Genomic DNA, 18,119 nt, shown 5'->3' on the forward strand with positions numbered 1-18,119 from the left:
AAGAGCCCGTGCTGGCACAAGGCCAGCTAAATCTCAAACAACAAACCTGCATTTGAAATTATAGAGCTCCATTTTCGATTAATTTTCAACTCTTACTATTTGCAAATGTATCACATACTGTAAGGGTTAAAGTTTAGCTACAAAGGGAATTTCAAGTGGGAGGGCGTGGGGGTGGGGGCAATCATCTGACCGGGGGCCATAGCCCCACCCCCTGAGCCACTATAGCAACGCCACTGATACCAGTAAATGTTGGTTTACATCAGGGATCTGCTTTAAGTCCAAATCTTTTTGACCTGATGATGCTTGTGCTATCTCAAGGAATAAGAGATCAATCACCCTGGTGCATGTTGTTTGCTGATGGCATCGTGTTATGCAGCACCAACAGAGGGGTAGTGGAGTCAAAACTAGAGCAATGGAGGAAGGTACTGGAAGACAAAGGATTAAAGATCAGTAGGAAGAAGACTGAATACCTAAATTTTAATGAAGATCAAGACTTCGAGATTAGTATGGAAAGGACAGGTTGAACCAAGTAGAAAAATTTAGGTATCTTGGTTCAACAGTGGCTGATGTTGGAAATTTGGATGTGGAAATAACGCACAGAGTGCAGGCTGGATGGAAAAATTGGAGAAAGATGTCAGGTGTCTTGTGCGACCGCTGAATCAACATAAAGGTTAAAGGAAGAGCGTATAAAACAGTAGTGAGAACAGCTTTGATGTATGGAGCAGAAACATGGCCGGTAAAGAGAGTGCAAGAGAAGAAATTGGATGCGGCAGAGATGAAAATGCTCAGGTGGATGTGTGTAGTAACAGAAATGGACAGGATCAGTCATGAAAGAATAAGAGGAACCACTACAGTCGTAGAATTATCAAAGAAGGCCCGGGAAAGAAGACTACAGTGGTATGGCCTTGTGATGAGAAGAGATGAGACATAAGTAGGGAGGAGAGTGATGCAGATATGGAGGTGCCTGGTGGGAGAGCAAGAGAAAGACAGAAGCGAAGGTGGATGGATGCAGTTAGAGAAGACCTGAGAGACAAACAATTGTCAGCGGGCGATGTGTTTGACTGAGCCAGGTGGAGGAAAGCTGTCAGAAACACCGACCCCACATAGAAGTGGAAAAAGATGCAGCGAAAGAAGATGAAGGAAATATCGATATGTAATAATACCATCTTTGGAGGTGGATGTAGGAGAGTAGGCAGCAATGTACTTCCTGTAGATCGATTAGCCCCACTAAACTTACCAATCAAGCAGAAGACTCTTTACACTGTTTAGTATTGTATAATGATCAGCGAGTAATTGAAAATTTATGACTTTATTGTATAATCAAACGTACTGATAAAATAATCGATCAGCTTCTAGGACTATATCTTACAGACTGGAAAGTGAGGCATCATGGAATGAAACCAAACTGAGCATGAAACCAACAAGAAGAAAAGCAATTAAAGGCTGACTATCTCCTTTTAGGGATTTTGCCACAAACTTTTGTGTTACTTTTAGAAGATGATATTTATCAAGTGCACAGCCTTACTGGAGATTAAACAATTGTTTAAAAAAATAGACAAGGACGACCAGAATAACTAACAGAATCAACCCGCAATACAACCACGAAGTGAATTTTCACTGCGACAGTCAGGGACGGGAATCAAGACCACTGACGGTCTTGCGGGAACCCGATTTGTCTACCGCTGTGCTTCTTCATGGGTTGGGGCTGTTTTGGCCGACTCCGGAGTCCGTACCGGGGGATTTAACCAGTTCTTACTAGATTTGTCTCCTTTCATATAATGCCATTCGCTCTCTGGTAACAAAATATCATTTACTGTCATTTCTTCTGAGCAAAAGAAGTATCAAAGTTTGTTTTGATAATGTATTTTTTTAGCTTGGATTTATGTATAGCATTTCCATTATTTTTTTATATATATTTTTTATTTATTTATTTCAGACTGCTGACCTAAGGTGGATGATGTTCGTTTTCCAAATTGTTCAAGGAGAAGGTAATATTTATACTTGTGAAACTTAAGACCATTCAAGTCACTGATGAGAAACAAGAGCTACTGCAGTCCAACTGAGTGGTCAAATTACGAAGTTAACATAGTTGCTAACGGCATCCTACGTGACTGATGACACAAAATCGGTTTGTCAAAATTCACTATATAGGAAGACTGAGAAAAAAATTACATGCTTCTAACTTTGGTAGACGAATTCCCACCGGTGATATACGCAGCTCATTATCATGTTATTGGTTATCTGGAATTAGTTCTCTGATTGAATCATCAATTAAAACACTTATTTTCTGGTGCCATTGACTACTTATTAAAAGCTTCGTTAGACGAGTTGCAGCGAATATATTTTCTCACCCAAGCGGAATGTATGATCTTGCATTGTCACCGTAACAAGTGTCATGATGATTACAAACTGTTTTTTTTCTTTTTTGCTATTGTTTACATCGTGAGTTATTGTGATCACGTGACCCACAAGCAACATTACTTGTTTTCTTAACTTAGGCAGATTTTTAGCCAGCGAACAATATCACAACGGCGGTTATATCCGAGGACCAGGGTTTTACAGAAAACTACAAAATTTGACCAGAAAACAAAACAAATCTCAGTTAATTGAGCAGGTGAGAGTCAGCATGGTGGGTTAAAGAAATAAAATGGGAAGGTGAGATCATATAAAATCAGATGTACCCAGAGATTTACAAATAAATCAAACCTAACCTGCCTTTTGATTCGCTGGTCGATGTATGCCACACTCGTGTCCACCTCCTCTATAAATCTGCGTCTCTTGCTTAAATCTTATAAAAGTGAACTGTCTAGAAAATTTAGTTTGACTCTTTAACGATAGATCTTAGTGGAAAATATCGGGCATACTTCAAAAATACATTTATTTCCTTATATTTTAAGGCGGAAATCAAGAAAAATTATGAGACGGTTTTTATTATTGTTAATAGCATTATTGGAACATTTCTGTATTGTCGTGGCGGTAGGGCAGGGTCTGGGTATCTGCTGTTTTGACAGCAAGATATGGACCAGAAAAAGAGTCCCAGTAGGTAAGTTACCGTTTTTGTGCTTTTTCGAGAATCGAATAAACAGTTTGTGAAATTGTTGCATTGGTAAGCACGGCCAAGGTGCGGTTAAGAGGCCCCTGAAATAACTGGACAATTGACGCTTTGACAAAGGGGATTGACCCAAGATTTGGAGTTTTTTTTTTACTTCATTCAGACCATTTTTCAAGCACTCGATGACACAGGTGACGGTTGACCTCAAGCGGAGCGTAACACCTTGCGAATCAAAAAGGTGTAAATTGTTGGACTTGTAACTTGTGAAAATACGTGTTTTATGAACTCCGCAGTAATTCATTCCTGGTTTTTTTTTTGTGCTTGCATCTGTCATTGTGACCGATGACGGGCTCTGACGTATTCCCGATGAGTTAAAACACTCCGCTCGCTTTTGTTCTTAGGTAATTTCCGGTCGGTTGCTTTCTATGCCAGCAGTTGCTCCCGCTCAATTTTGTACAGTAGGCTAAGTCTTTCACCTACGAGTGTAAAGTTGTAAAGACAGATCACTGTAAACCAGTAGGCTGTAAGTAGGCCTAGCAGTATGTCTTGGCCTACGTTAATGGTACACCCAACCCCGGCCAATAGCATAATGTGCCTTGACTTTTATTTATAAGCTTACGGGCAGATATAGTGGACTAGAGCTGTTTCTGGCGGAGCTGAAGCCTATTTCCTACATAAACATTAAGGACCAGAGGCTTTTCATCTAGGCTATGTAGCCAAAAGCCTAGCCAGTACCCAAAGATTGTTTAACCAGGGGCTTTAGAGGCTTTGGCTAGGCTATGTTAGGTTTAATGCCCACCTGAAGTAAAGCTAGTCCTTATATTTTACCATTGCTTATCTTGTGTACATTTTTTTTTTACTGTTGGGGCCAGTTGGGGCAAACCAGTTGTTTTGTGATTCAGTGTAAAAGAATGGCAGGCTAAGGCTGTTATCACAACAAGAAACCAGACCATGCACAGTGCTTGAGTTTATCATAGCCTGCACATCTAGCTTGAGGTGTGATGGATGAAATAATTGTGGTTTTCTGAATAAGCATACCCTATTTTATTACCAAACTACCATTAATAAACAGAATGTCCTGTTGACACAAGTTGCTTGGGTGTAATATTGAAACCCCCAGACTTATGAACTGGGACCATAGATATGGCTTTTTTCATAATAATTTTTTTTTTATTGTAGTGTAACAAAATGACAGTTACATGTCTAGGATTTGGCCAAACCATTTAGCCTGTTATTGAATTAGTGGCAAATACTTACAAAGGTAAAGAAGATGGACAGCAGTATAGGAAGGGACCAGAAATATATGGGAAAGAAGCTTTAGTATTGTCTTCAATGTGGCACACACTGTGCACACTATCGTCCCTATGCCCGATATATTTGCATAGCCTAAGTGCTAGGTTCGAGAAAGATTGTATATTATAAAGAATAGGCATGCAATAGCATTTAGACTGCAGTTATCTTTGACATATTATAAAGAATAGGCATGCAATAGCATTTAGACTGCAGTTATCTTTGGCATATGTTTTTGAAATTGTTGTCACTGCAGCAGTAAGATGAAGTAAATTTTTTATTTGTAACGATATAAGATATCAACATTAAAATGGTGGCCATCCAGAAGTATGGCAAATATGTTATGCGCTGAACTGCTAAAGTCACATTTTTCTTAGATATTCTGTGGAATTTTCAGGAATTAGCCTAAGTGTCAGGCTTAGTGTGTAGGATTAGTAATTTTGCCACTAAAAGCAACACAGTACGGGTATTAGCATTAAACCATTCATTTCACATCTAGTAATTGATTTGTTATTGGGATGTATTGGATAGATTACTATGAAGTCAACTTCAGTACAGTGAAACAGTTTTTAAATACTGTTTCACCATATTTGAATGACTGCACATGAGGTAAGGATGCCACCTTTGTGCCCAAAACCATCTAATTAGTGAGTAGAATTAGATTTTAATCCAGAGGGAATACTTGGGATTAGTATTACTTGAAATCGTTCCTGTATACACTTCCTTATAAATTTGTCATATAATTCAGGGAAAACTAAAACTATAAAGTTTAATTTGTTTGTTGTTAATGATGGCAATGTAAAAAAAGTGGAAAAGTGGAAATGAAAATCTGTCCCAAATACCACTGATTTATAATCTTTTATGATTGACAGAATAATCTTTAAGACTTCATCTTTCCTGGAGTGTATTTGGTGTAATATTGCCCTTTTCTTCCTTGCTTTAGATTTCTTTCCAAAGATGTATCCCATTAGGGCTTTTATACTGTAATTATTTTGATTCATGTATTGTATTATGGCTTAAGTTGATATTGCCCCTTGTGCACCTAGACTGTACTGCTTCCAGATATGGAACATGAATCCTGGTTAGCAGAGATGCTGTTGTATGGAAAAAGACTTTAAAGAGTACAGATTTTTCCCATAGTTCTTGAATTGGAAATTAAGCTCTTGAAATTGTAAATTATGACTATAGAGATCGTATAGATGCATAATAAGTACTTAATGCCTGCATGGCAAGTGGTTATTACTGTAGTATTTGTTGCATTCATTTACTTTTAATGAGGCAGAATTTCTTGCACATCCTTTGGTCAGCTTCTTATCTAGCAGCTAATTTGTATAATGCTATAAGCGATCTTTAGATGATTCACGCTGTACCTTTGGCGTATGATTACTTGATGATTGTCAGTGAAAGACAGTTTTTATTACATGCATACCCTCTACACATGGCATGGAGCTATAGGAATTGGAGTCCTTATGAAGTCTGTCGTTGCATACTGTACCTTCATTTGTCGGCCATTTAGGGATGAATGAGTTGATTTATTGATTATGTGAATTAGCATGACAACAGTATTGTCATCAAGCTGGAGAAAAATCATTTGGGCTAAAAGTCATTCAGTATGCTTAATAAATACTTAAACAACTTACAACCATAAAATCGCATATTCTGTATACAGTATTGTAAGAATAATTATCAAATACTTTGAATTGAAGTAGTTTAGCTTCCTCTACAAAGTTAAGAATATCTCTTGCAGAACGCTTACCCTCTTTGAGAGGGTGCCCGTTGAGAAAATTCTTTCCTAAGTTCTCAGGGCTGGCATACTGGACAAGCATGTGCCACATAGTCAAGTGGGCTGAAAATGGTCGTGTTTTCCTAATTTTTAGACGACAGATTTTGTGGTTGCTACCAACCTATCTCAGATGTTAAGATTATTTTTGCTCATGAAACTTACCTGTCAGATATATATATAGCTGTATTCTCTGTTAGTCCGACAGAATTTCAAAACTTACGACACACGCAGTGGGAGATCAGGTGGTTAGTACCCATTCCCGCCGCTGGGAGGCGGGTATCAGGAACCATTCCCATTTTCTATTCAGATTTTCTCTGTCGCCGGTACTGTCAACACTTGTTTTCAGTACCTCCGTCTTGGATTTCGGATAAAACTTGATTGTCACTTGAGTATTGGTTTGATTTTTGGTTTTTGACTTGGACTTGTGGCTAGGCATACGCTATTGTGGATTGTTTTGGATTTGGCTTTGTTTTTTCCTGGGAGTAAGATGTCTGAATCTAGTTCTTCTAGTTATCGAGTTTGCCGTGTGCAAGACTGTAAGGTGAGGCTACCGAAAATTTCGGTAGATCCTCACACTGTATGCTCGGGTTGTAGAGGACATGTTTGTTTGTTGAATGACCGATGCAAGGAGTGTGAATCTTTGTCTGATGCTAGTTGGAGGACTTATGATTCTTATGTGAGAAAGCTAGAGCGAGATAGGCTCAGGAGGTCTTCCTCCAGAAGTGGTAGGAGTCAGGGTAGTGTGCTTTCACCCTGTTAACCCTCCTGTAGACGTAGCTCTTCCCTAACCCTGTGGTGTTGCCCCTAACCCTGGGGTTGTGTCTGCGGATGGTGATGCCCTGGCCATTATTATGTCTTCCATTCGTACCTTGGAAGCTAATATGCTCGCTCTTCAAAGTGCTGTGAAGTGCAGTGATAGTGTCCGTCCCCTAGTGTTGTGGAGGGGGCGTCAGATCGGCCGTGATAACGCCTCTAGGTCTAGACCTCTGTCGGACTCCCAGGACTCAGGGAGTGGGCAAGTCGAAAGCCGCAAGAGGGTTACGCGGACCCCCACCGATCTGGCGTCCCTTCGCATGTCCTGATGACGCTTCCCAGGCTGCCAAGGATCGCACGGGCACGAATCCTTAAGATTGCTTCTCTTCCCCGATTCCTCCTCCCCGTCGGGAATGGAAATCTCGGGATTCTCGCCCTTTGAAGAGAAGCTTCAAAGAAGGGGACGCTTCACGTCCCTTTTCTCGTGACGCTTCACGTCCCTTTTCGTGACGCCTCTTCTCTTCTCCGAGGATTTTGACGCCATCCCACCGCAGAAGAGGACCAGGACGTCATCGGACGATGACGCTTTTGAGCGCTCCGCTCGCTCCAGAAAGAAGGCTGTTGCTTCCCTGTGAGAAGCAAGAAGGCGTCCCCTCGCCCTCTTCTTCTCATAGGATCAGTCCTTCTCCTGAAGTAGAATCTTCTCCTACTCGTAAGCTGCTCCTTGGCATGCAGGAGCAATTGGCTTCTTTAATGGCCCAGAAGGAGACCGATGCGTGTCGTCGTCGAAAGGATTCCCGCTGCCGATCAAGAGGTCTAAACCTTCCCCTTCTCCTTCTCCTCGCTCGCCGTCGCCTCATGCCGCCCGCTAGAAGTCCTGTTGCTCAGCGTTTTACTGGTCTTGGCAGGGATCGCACTTCCCGCTTTCTGATACGCTTCACGCTGCCAGGCTTGACGCCGCCTCGCTGACGACCCTCTTGTTTCTCGTCATGACGCTTCACACGCTGCCAAGCGTGGCGCTTCATGCTGCTAAGCGTGGCCGCTTCTCATGCTGCTCGTGACGCTTCTCATGCTGCTCGGCAGGACGCCTCCTTGCTGCTCGACATGACGCCTCCCTGCTGCTCGTCATGACGCCTCCTTGCTGCTCGTCAGGACGCCTCCTTGCAGTTCGCAAGACGCCTTTCTTGCTGCGAGGCATGACGCCTCCCTCGCTGCTCGCACTCACCAGGACTCTCGTCGGATCGATCGTCAAGAAGCTCGCCGATTTCGCCAGAAGGGGGAGAACTCCGCCGTCGGACTCTCATTTTGATTCTTCTGCTCGTGACTTTCGTGACTCCTCTCGGACTTCTTCCAAGCAGAAGTCCCTTTGCATGTTGGTCTGCAAGGACTTGTCCTTCCGGTTCTTCTCCTGCCCCTTCCGTTGCTCCTGTGGAAGAAGGAGAGCTTTCTTGCGCTTCGGATCCTGCAGTTGAGGATCAGACATCTTCTTCTTCAGCTTCTGCAGACTACCAAGTCTTAACTAGGCTGCTGAAAGACTTGTTTGGGGACAAGTTTCAACCCTCTGCTCCTCGCCTCCCCTCGCAGCTTACCTCGTCTAAGTCACAAAAGTCTTCTGGTTTTGTGAAGATGGCTACGTCTCTCTCTACTGAAGAGGGCCTTTTAGCAAGGTTCAAGAGTGGATGGACTCCAGGAAGGCTCAGTGCAAGACTTCTTTCGCCCTACCTCCATCAAGATTGAGTGGAAAAGCAGGAATTTGGTGAGACAGGAGAGGAGGTTGGTTGGAGAGTTCCTTCCTCTTCCCAAGGGGATTTTGCCAGCCTTGTGGACGCTCCCAGAAGGTCTCTCCTTTCTTCAGCTAAGGTGTCCTGGTCTTTATCTGAGATTGATCACCATCTGAAAGGCCTTTTCAGGTCCTTAGAAGTTTTTAACTTTTGGACTGGTGCCTGGGAGTCTTGGATTTGCAGGCTCGTAGCCCTGACTCCATTAGCCTGGGAGACTTGTTTAGTGTCCTATCCTGTATGGACAAGGCGGTTAGGGATGGCTCAAGAACTGGCTGCCCATTTCTGTGCGGGCCTTTTAAAGAAGAGAGCCATTTACTGCAACTTCACGGCAAAGTCGGTCTCTCCTACTCAGAAGGCAGAATTGTTGTTCGCTCCGCTTTCTAGCCATCTTTTTCCCCAACCCTTAGTCAAGGATATGGCCTCCACATTGCAAGAGAAGGCTACTCAGGACCTCCTGGCCCAGTCTTCTAGACGTCCTGCAGCCCCTTCGACTTCTTCCCTTGGACAGACTTCCAAGATTCAGAAGCCCTTTCGTGGAAGATCTTCCTCTAGATCGTCCTTTCGAGGCAGAGGTCCCTCAAGAGGTAGAGCCCCTTCTAAGACCAGGGGCAAGAAATGACTCCTTAAACCTTCAGACACCGGTAGGAGCCAGGCTTCTTTCTTTTGCAAAAGCCTGGAGAGAGAGAGGGACGGACAGCTGGTCCCTCCAAGTCATCGAAAAGGGATACAAGATCCCATTCCTCGTATTGCCTCCATTGACTACGATTCCCATAGATCTGTCGCCATCCTATCATCAGGAGAAACAGCAAATTCTCTTTCAACCTGCTCGATCAAATGCTCGAGAAGAGAGCTGTGGAGCAAGTCTCGGATTTACAATCCCGGGCTTTTACAACAGGCTGTTTCTAGTTCCAAAGCAGTCAGGGGGTTGGAGACCAGTTCTGGACGTCAGCAAGTTGAACCATTTCGTTCTGAAGGAAAAGTTCGTAATGGAGACGTCCCAGTCGGTCATGGGAGCCCTAAGACCAGGCGACTGGATGGTTTCTCTCGATCTCCAGGACGCCTATTTTCACGTTCCTATACATCCTCTATCGAGGAAATACCTGAGATTTGTCCTGCGGGGACAGGTATTCCAGTTCAGGGCCCTTTGCTTCGGGCTCAGCACAGCTCCTATGGTTTTCACGATCTTGATGAGGAATGTTGCAAGATGGCTTCGCCTTGGAGGAATAAGAATCTCCCTTTATTTGGACGATTGGCTCATTCGAGCCTCGTCAATGACAAGGTGTCTGGAGGATCTTCACACGACTTTGACCTTGACGAAGTCCCTGGGACTTCTGGTGAATTTCGAAAAGTCCCATCTGACCCCGACTCAGTCCATCGTTTATCTGGGGATTCAGATGGATTCAGTGGCTTTTCGAGCATTTCCGTCTCAAGAAAGACAACTTCAGTGTTTAGAAAAAGTTTCAGCCTTCCTGAGGAAAGAAACATGCTCGGTGAGGGAATGGATGAGTCTGCTGGGGACCATTTCATCACTGGAGAAGTTTGTTTCCTGGGGAGACTGCACCTCAGACCGCTTCAATTCTTCCTTGCAGAGAACTGGCACGACAAGGAGAATCTGGAAGCTTCTCTGAGTATCTCGCCAAAGGTAAAGAATCACCTTCGGTGGTGGCTCGATCCTTCGAAGTTGGCAGAAGGCCTTTCTCTTCAACTTCAGAACCCCGACCTAGTGTTGTTTTCCGACGCGTCCATTTCGGGGTGGGGAGCAACACTGGGGAGGGAAGAAGTGTCGGGCACCTGGAGAGGGGAACAGGTGTCCTGGCACATAAACCTCAAAGAATTGGGGCGATTCAGTTGGCCCTTCTTTTCTTCGAGGAGCGAGTCTCAACCGAGTTGTCCAGATCAACTCGGACAACACCACGGCCCTTTCATACCTCAAGAAACAGGGGAACTCACTCGGTCCCTGTTAAGCCTTAGCAAAGGACATTCTTCTGTGGGCACAGGCCCGACAGATTACGATCCTCACGAGGTTTGTTGCAGGCGAGAAACGTCCGTGCGGATCTTCTAAGTCGGCAGCGACAACTGCTCCCGACCGAATGGATCCTACACCAAGAGGTGTGTCAAGGACTGTGGAAGCTTTGGGGACGTCCTTGGTAGATCTCTTGCAACCTCCAAGACGAAGAGACTTCCTCTTTACTGCTCCCCTGTTCTCGACCCAGGAGCTCTCTCAGTGGACGCTCTTCTTTGGGATTGGTCGGGGATGGACGTGTATGCCTTTCCTCCGCACAAAATCATCGGAGAAGTCATCAGAAAGTTTGCGCTGCCGGAAGGGACGAGGATGACGTTGATCGCCCCCATTTTGGCCTTCGAGGAATGGTTCACAGAGGTCATGTCCTTCCTAGTAGACTTTCCGAGATCTCTGCCCATGAGAGTCGATCTACTCAGACAACCCCACTTCGAGAGGTACCACAAAAACCTCCCGCTCTGTGTCTGACTGCATTCAGACTATCGAGAAGCTGGCCAGAGCGAGAGGTTTTTCTAGACCAGTGGCGAAAGCTATTGCCAGGGCGAGAAGACTCTCTTCCAGCAATTTGTACCAATCGAAGTGGACCGTTTTTAGGAGATGGTGTAGAAAGAAGGGCATTTCCTCCACCACGACCTCTGTGAGCCAGATAGCAGACTTCCTCTTATTTCTGAGGAGTGATGTGAAACTTGCAGTCTCGACTATAAAGGGGTATAGAAGCATGCTTTCTTCTGTTTTTAGGCATAGAGACTTGGATCTGTCTAACAACAGAGACCTTCACGATCTCTTCAGATCCTTTGAAACCTCGAAGGTGCCTCGGCTAAGGACTCCTTCTTGGAATTTGGATGTTGTGCTTCGGTTCCTCATGTCCAGTTCGTTTGAGCCTCTTCGTTCTGCGTCATTGAGGAACATTACTAGGAAGACTATTTTTCTAACCGCTCTAGCAACGGCAAAGAGGGTTAGTGAACTGCAAGCCTTTAGTAGGCATATAGGCTTTAAAGGGCATAACGCTGTTTGTTCCTTAAGCCCTTCCTTTTTAGCTAAAAATGAAAGCCCGTCTAACCCTTGGCCCAAGAGTTTTGAATCAAGGGTATGGCTGAAATCCTTATTCAAGAGCCAGAGAGAGTCCTTTGCCCTGTTAGGGCTCTCAAAGTCTACTTAGACAAGACGAAGGAAAGTCGAGGTCCCTCAGATAGTTTATGGTGTTCCGTAAAGAGACCGGACTTACCTATGTCAAAGAATGCTCTGGCTTTCTTTCTGAGAGATACGATTAAAGAAGCCCATTCATCCTGTCAAGACTCTGATTTGAAACTTCTGAAAGTCAATGCTCACGAGGTGAGGCGGTTGCGACTTCAGTGGCTTTTCAGAAAAATATGTCACTCAGCAACATTCTGGGTGCCACATTTTGGCGAGCAACTCTGTGTTAAGCTTCACACTACCTGAGAGATGTGAAGACGACATATGAGAACTGCTTCTCGCTGGGACCATACGTTTCATGAGATACTTTCCTGGGGGCAGGGGATGACACTCATCCTATCCTATAGAAAATGGTTGGATAGTGTTTTTTTTGTGGTTGTTGGGTCGACTGCCTGTGGTGGACTTCCCAATCGTTAGCTTTAGTTGCGTTATCCTAACTTAGTTAGGCTTGGTCAGGTGGTTGGTTTTTGCTTCGTTTGCCCTCATTGTATGGTCAATATGGTCTTGTCACACTGTGGTCACGTCCCCGTTGACAGATCATCTAGAACTCACCAGCTATACAGGTCACACCCTTGCTGGAGACTCTAGTTAAGCAGAAGCGGACTTGGGTGACAGTAATCACGAAGTCAGCTATGCTAACAGGTAAGGAACCAAAATATCTTTCACCTACTTGTAGTGTGTTTTTTCCAAATCCTATTCTGTCTGTACCCACCTCCAATGGTGGTATTCAGCTATATATATATCTGACAGGTAAGTTTCATGAGCAAAATGATATTTTAATGATAAAATAAAGTTTGTTCATACTTACCTGGCAGATATATATATTCATAGTGCCCGCCCACCTCCCCTCAGGAGACAGTGGCACTAGAAAATCTGAATAGAAAATGGGAATGGTTCCTGATACCGCCTCCCAGCGGCGGGAATGGGTACTAACCACCTGATCTCCCACTCGTGTGTCGTAAGTTTTGAAATTCTGTCGGACTAACAGAGAATACAGCTATATATATATCTGCCAGGTAAGTATGAACAAACTTTATTTTATCATTAAAATATCATTTTTCGTATGGTTGGGAAAGTATGGCTTTTTTAAGATCATCATATAAGACCACTATATATTAGACTATTTTAAAATGACTTGGTCTTGATGAACCCACAGTAAGTGAAACAAGAAAGAAGTTATCTCAGAACTGTCATTTCCTTTTATTTTTGTGTGTATATTACTTCAAGGTATTTATTGTGGCCACCTTATTATTTGAGTAGTCATTGATGCAATTCTTTCAACTTTGAACAGGTTTATCAGATTCCCTTTTTGCTTGGTGAAAATTTCGTAGGTTGAAGATTTATTGAAAGTGACATTTGAAATTATGATTTGAAGTTAGATTATAAATATTACTGTACCTGCTACCTTAAGTGAAAGTGTATTTTTTTCAAGCTACAATAATTATCAGATGGATCAGTAGTACTGTATAAGGCAGATATTTAAAGCCACACTATTAGGTTTTCTGATGAATACCTGTACTTTGGAATTTTCATAATTGATTTTTTCTTTCTTACCACAGAAGAGTAAAGAGGGGTAATAAGGAAGAGAACATGTGGGACTGTAGTGTTTGCACATATAGGAACTCTCCAGAGGCATTTAAATGTCTCATGTGTGATGTCCGAAAGGGTACTTCAACAAGGTGTGTATTGTTTTAATTATAAATATTTGTAGAATATAATAGAGTTATAACAAAGGTGTGGAATTGTAATTATTATTTATGATGAATCTGACTTACTGTTAATGTTCGCTTACATCTTCGTGCTGTAGGAGCGACTGGCATTCAAAGAAAAGAGAAGAAGAATGCTTAGCTGACCCAGATGGACTGCCAAGTTCACCTGTTCTCTACAATTTGTGTAGAATATTTACATTCCACATGCTCTTTTAGACTTGACCTGCCTTTTGTAAGAGAACTTTGATAAGGGTTTTGGGTGCAGAATAATTCAAATAGATGTTAGTGCTTCTTTCGATTTAGTAAATCACAAGGCACTTATATATAAACTTCAGAATCTTTGAGGGGGTGGATATGTTTTAGGATTACTCTAAGGTTTCCTTACAGTTAGATAGCAGCGAGTTACTGTTGATGGGATCTTTGACAAACCAAGACCTATTATTTGTGGAGTTCCACAGGGTAGTGTTCTTGGTCCACTGTTATTTTTAGTGTATACAAGTGATATGGTTTTTGGCCTGGAAAACAAGATTCTTCAGCATGCCGACAATGCAACACTTGTGAGTGTAGTAAAGTGTCTACTTATGAGAAATGAACCTGCCTCAGTCAAGATATGGAACGAATCAGTGAATGGTGTAGTCGGTGGGATATGAGGCTGGACTCCAGTAAAACGAAAACACTATTGATTAGCAGATCTTATACAGATTTTCTACCCCACCCTCCCCCTTCAGGTGAATGGGACTCTGCTGAATGAGTCTAACTATTCTAGATGTAACTATTGACTTACATCTTACCTTTGAGAAAAATCTAATGAAAGTGTCAGCAAATGCTGCAGGAAAGTTAGGTATTATATTATGTAAGGCCTCATGTATTTAAAACAGTGATAAAATCACTGCAGCCTGTTTTAGATCATATGTCCTTCCTTTACTAGAAAACTGTTAACCAGTATGGATGTCTGCTTCTGCCAGAGATTTATCTCTTTTATATAGGGTTGTTCGTGGTGGTAGGTTTCTGTTTCCTTATATTAGCAGTTAAGACTTGGACCTAAGACGGATGGTCTCTGTTGTCAATTTTTTATAAGATTCTTACATATTCACAATTGATCCCTGATCCCCTTTTCGGAGCAACCAGATTTGCTCAATAGCAGCACCAATACTATATGCAGTAAATGTTCCTTGTTGTCAAATTTCTCAGTACCAGAGGTCCTTTATTCCTCACACCGTTGGACTGTGGGACAGCCTCCAGAGGATGTTGTGAAATTGGAACCTCAAAAGTTCAAGCAAAGATGCAATGCATTACTTTAGTAATGCAATTCTTGTACTGCATTTGAATAATGTACGTACATTGTTATTTGTTTTTTTATTTGTTAATTTGTCTTTTTCTAAAAACTGATCTCTTTCTGTATTTCTTTCGAATTAACATCATCATATTTGGAAGCATGAGTTCCAAGTCAATGGCCCCTCTGGGCTTGTTCCATATGAACAGGGTTCATCTTCTGAATAATAATAATAATAATAATAATATTAATAATAATGATAACAATAATTAATAATAATACTAATTTTTATATAAGTAACTTACCCAGTAATTACATAGCTATTAGTTTCGTTTCTTTTAACCGGCAGCTTAAAATTTTGAAATTGTGGGTCAAGCTAGTTTGTTTTGGTTATGGTGATGTGCCCCGCCCACTTTCGGGTGTAAGAAGAGGTACAACATAGCAAAGAGCTTCAATTTGTTTCTGCTGGCTGTGGTTGAAGGAGTGTGGTTGGCAACAGCTTGAATTTTGAAATTTATACTTTACTGGTTGTTTGCTCTATCTTCGATTGGTGAAGTATTTATTTTTGTAGCCTTTCGGCTTAATTAAGATAGTGTTAGGCGAGTTTTGATCATTGGTTTACGATTTTTGCCTGTTTTTTGGACTTGTCTTAGAGTTTTCCAGGATATCTGACACTAGCAGCTCTAGTATTAGGTATTGTAGCAAAGGCTGCAATACTAGACTGACTAAAGAATCTTATGACTTTCACACTGTTTTTGTTCAGTGTACGGGACAAACATGTTCAATGGATTTACGTTGTGAGGAGTGTAGCGACTGGGATTTAAAGAAGTGGAAGACTTTAGATTCACATCTTTAGAAACTAGCTAGAGATAGGAAAAGGAAACCTATTGCTAGGGGATCTAGTACAGTAAACCCCCTGATTCTCACAATTCGCAGACACACACTTGTGGGTTTCTGTGTGGAACACATCTACCCATTATTTGCGGAAAATTCGCCATCACGGTATTTTTCACAAATATTCACAAATTACTGTATTTTCATATAATTTTTATGAATAAATGCACTTTTTGTGATAAAACTATTAAAATACTCAGGTGTAAGCATTTTTACATGGTTTTTCTTGTGTTTAATCTATCAAAATGGGCAGTTCTAAGTGTTTTTAGAGGTTTTAAGTATTCGCAGATTTTAGCTATTCGGGGGAGGGTTGCGGTGTGCATCCCCGCGAATACGGGGGTTTCACTGTAAAGCTTTAGTTAGTCAGGATTCATCTGCCAAGTCGGATGCAATTGCACCCGTAATTTCTTCCGATCCTGTTCCATCTCCTCCACCTGTGCAACCCTCTCCTTTACCTGGCGCTCCTGTTTCCGATCCCAACACCATCGTCAGTCTGGAGTCGAAAATCGACAATCGCTTTGAGTTAATTGTGCAATTGATCGCTAAATTAGTGTTATCGGTAAAAAGTGTTAATGGATAAGAGTGAGTCAGAGCGCCCCGTGGCACCCAGTGCAAGTGCAGTGGTAGTGGAGGAGGTGGCTGTTCGGCCTGCCGATTCTCCTTGGCCAAGGTCCCTGACATACTCCCCAGCACCTGGGAGGAGTCAAACTGGTAGCCTAAGGGAGTCGGTGGGGTCTGTCCCTGAGCAGTCACCCCCTCAGTTCAGACTGTTGATGACTCCCAGACTGCAACCAAAGGCTGTTGGAAAGGCCTTCAAGTGAGTGCTGGCTGTATGTCCTCCAGCTCCGAAGAATTTAGTCCTAGGTGTGCACGGCGCTATGCGGACAAGTCACGCCCGCTGAAAAGGCGTGCAGTGGATTTTGAGATATCTTCTGTTCCTTGTAAGAAGGGCAAGGATTCAGCGCGCCCCTCGTGCAGTCACTGGGATAGTCCGGAACAAATCTCTTCTGCTTCTTCTGACGACAGTCGTAAATTGGCATTGAAGCGCCTTGCGGCGCATTGATGTTCTTTGTCGAATAAAGGAACTACTTCATCAGGAGTTGCGCACCCAGCACCTTCATCTCTACAATCAGCGCTCGAGTGGCCAGCAACTAGCATCGAAGCACCCAGGCTCCCATTTGCGGATGAGCGCCCACTGGTGCCTTTTCGCCATCAGCTTTCGTCACGGGCTCCCGTCTCTACAGCGTCCACCGAGCGCCCGTTGGTGCCCACACCTCCACCGCTTCATGGTAGTGTCATCTCAGACATTGTTCCTCCTTCATTGACCCGATTCAGAGCAAACTGGATAATATTCTCAGTTTGCTTCAGAAGGCTCCTCCTACAGCTCAGATGACAGCAGACTTATTGCTTTCTCCTGTTTCTTCTGAGGAATAGGTTCCAGATCAAGATGCTCCTTCATCGGCTTACTCTATGTTGTTGAGGTTCCTGCTAGCGACTTTTCCAAGCTGCTTTTTGCCAGCTACTCCCTCCTCTCCTGCTTCGACTTTATTTATGGAAGCCCCCTTAGTCGGTTCTTCGAGGTTACCAAATTTGGTTCTCTCCTCATCAGCGAAGAAGGCACTGAAGGAAGTAGAAGGGTGGTTTTCTGAGATGAGGGAACAAGGCAAAGCAGTTTTTTGTTTCCCACCTTCTGAGCTGTCCAGATCGAGCTACAGTTTTTATGCGACCAGAGAAGCTCCTTCCCTGGGGGTCTCTGCCTCCTCTGTAGGAGACTTCTCCAGCCTTATCAACTCAGGTAGGGGATCAGCTTTCTCCTCAGCCAAAATTATGTTTTCAGTTTCGGAACTAGCACACCTCAAGAATATTTTTAAGGTTTTCAAAGTGATGAGCTTCCTAGACTGGGTGGTGGGCACACTAACGCACAAACATAGAGATTGCGCCTTGTTACCTCAAGAAATCTCTTTGGATCTCTTAGGAGTACTTTCCTGTATTGACAGGGGTGTTCGCAATAGTACGCAGGTGTTAGCTAGTCTGTACGCCATGGGTGTGCTTAAGAAAAGGGAGCTTTGGTGTTCTTTTAATTTGAAAGGTGTCACTCCGTCTCAGAGATCGGCCCTCCTCTTCTCCCCCTTGGACAAGACACACCTTTTTCCCCAGGCTATAGTACTGGACATTGCCTCTGACCTGCAGAAAAAGAACACTCGAGGACCTGCTCTCCCAATCGGCGAGAAGCCCCAAGGATTCTTCGACTCCTCCTCCCAGATCTTCGTCTCCACTGCAACCTACTCCATTTTGGAGCTCCCATTCTAGAACACATACTAGAACCAGAACATATACCCGTTTCCCACAGTGTTCCATCAAGAAGTCCTC

The 18,119-nt window shown here is 43.2% G+C and overlaps 1 protein-coding gene across 8 annotated transcripts in view; it reads left to right on the forward strand.

Moving 5' to 3' along the window:
• Positions 1–18,119, forward strand: part of RYBP (ring and YY1 binding protein) — a 69,315-nt gene that overhangs the window by 8,784 nt on the left and 42,412 nt on the right. The window contains exons 2-3 of one of the 8 annotated variants that reach the window (XM_067109023.1): positions 1,937–1,988; positions 13,433–13,552. In XM_067109023.1, coding sequence (XP_066965124.1) covers positions 13,464–13,552 — 89 coding nt within the window. In that variant the 5' untranslated portion in view covers positions 1,937–1,988; positions 13,433–13,463. Of the gene's footprint in view, positions 1–1,936; positions 1,989–2,467; positions 2,615–2,713; positions 3,044–3,154; positions 3,454–13,432; positions 13,553–18,119 lie in introns of those variants that run through there. The other 7 variants (XM_067109021.1, XM_067109020.1, XM_067109019.1 and 4 more) reach the window with 7 other exon arrangements.

The sequence above is a fragment of the Macrobrachium rosenbergii genome, chromosome 9 (genome assembly GCF_040412425.1).
Source record: "Macrobrachium rosenbergii isolate ZJJX-2024 chromosome 9, ASM4041242v1, whole genome shotgun sequence".
Taxonomy (NCBI): domain Eukaryota; kingdom Metazoa; phylum Arthropoda; class Malacostraca; order Decapoda; family Palaemonidae; genus Macrobrachium; species Macrobrachium rosenbergii.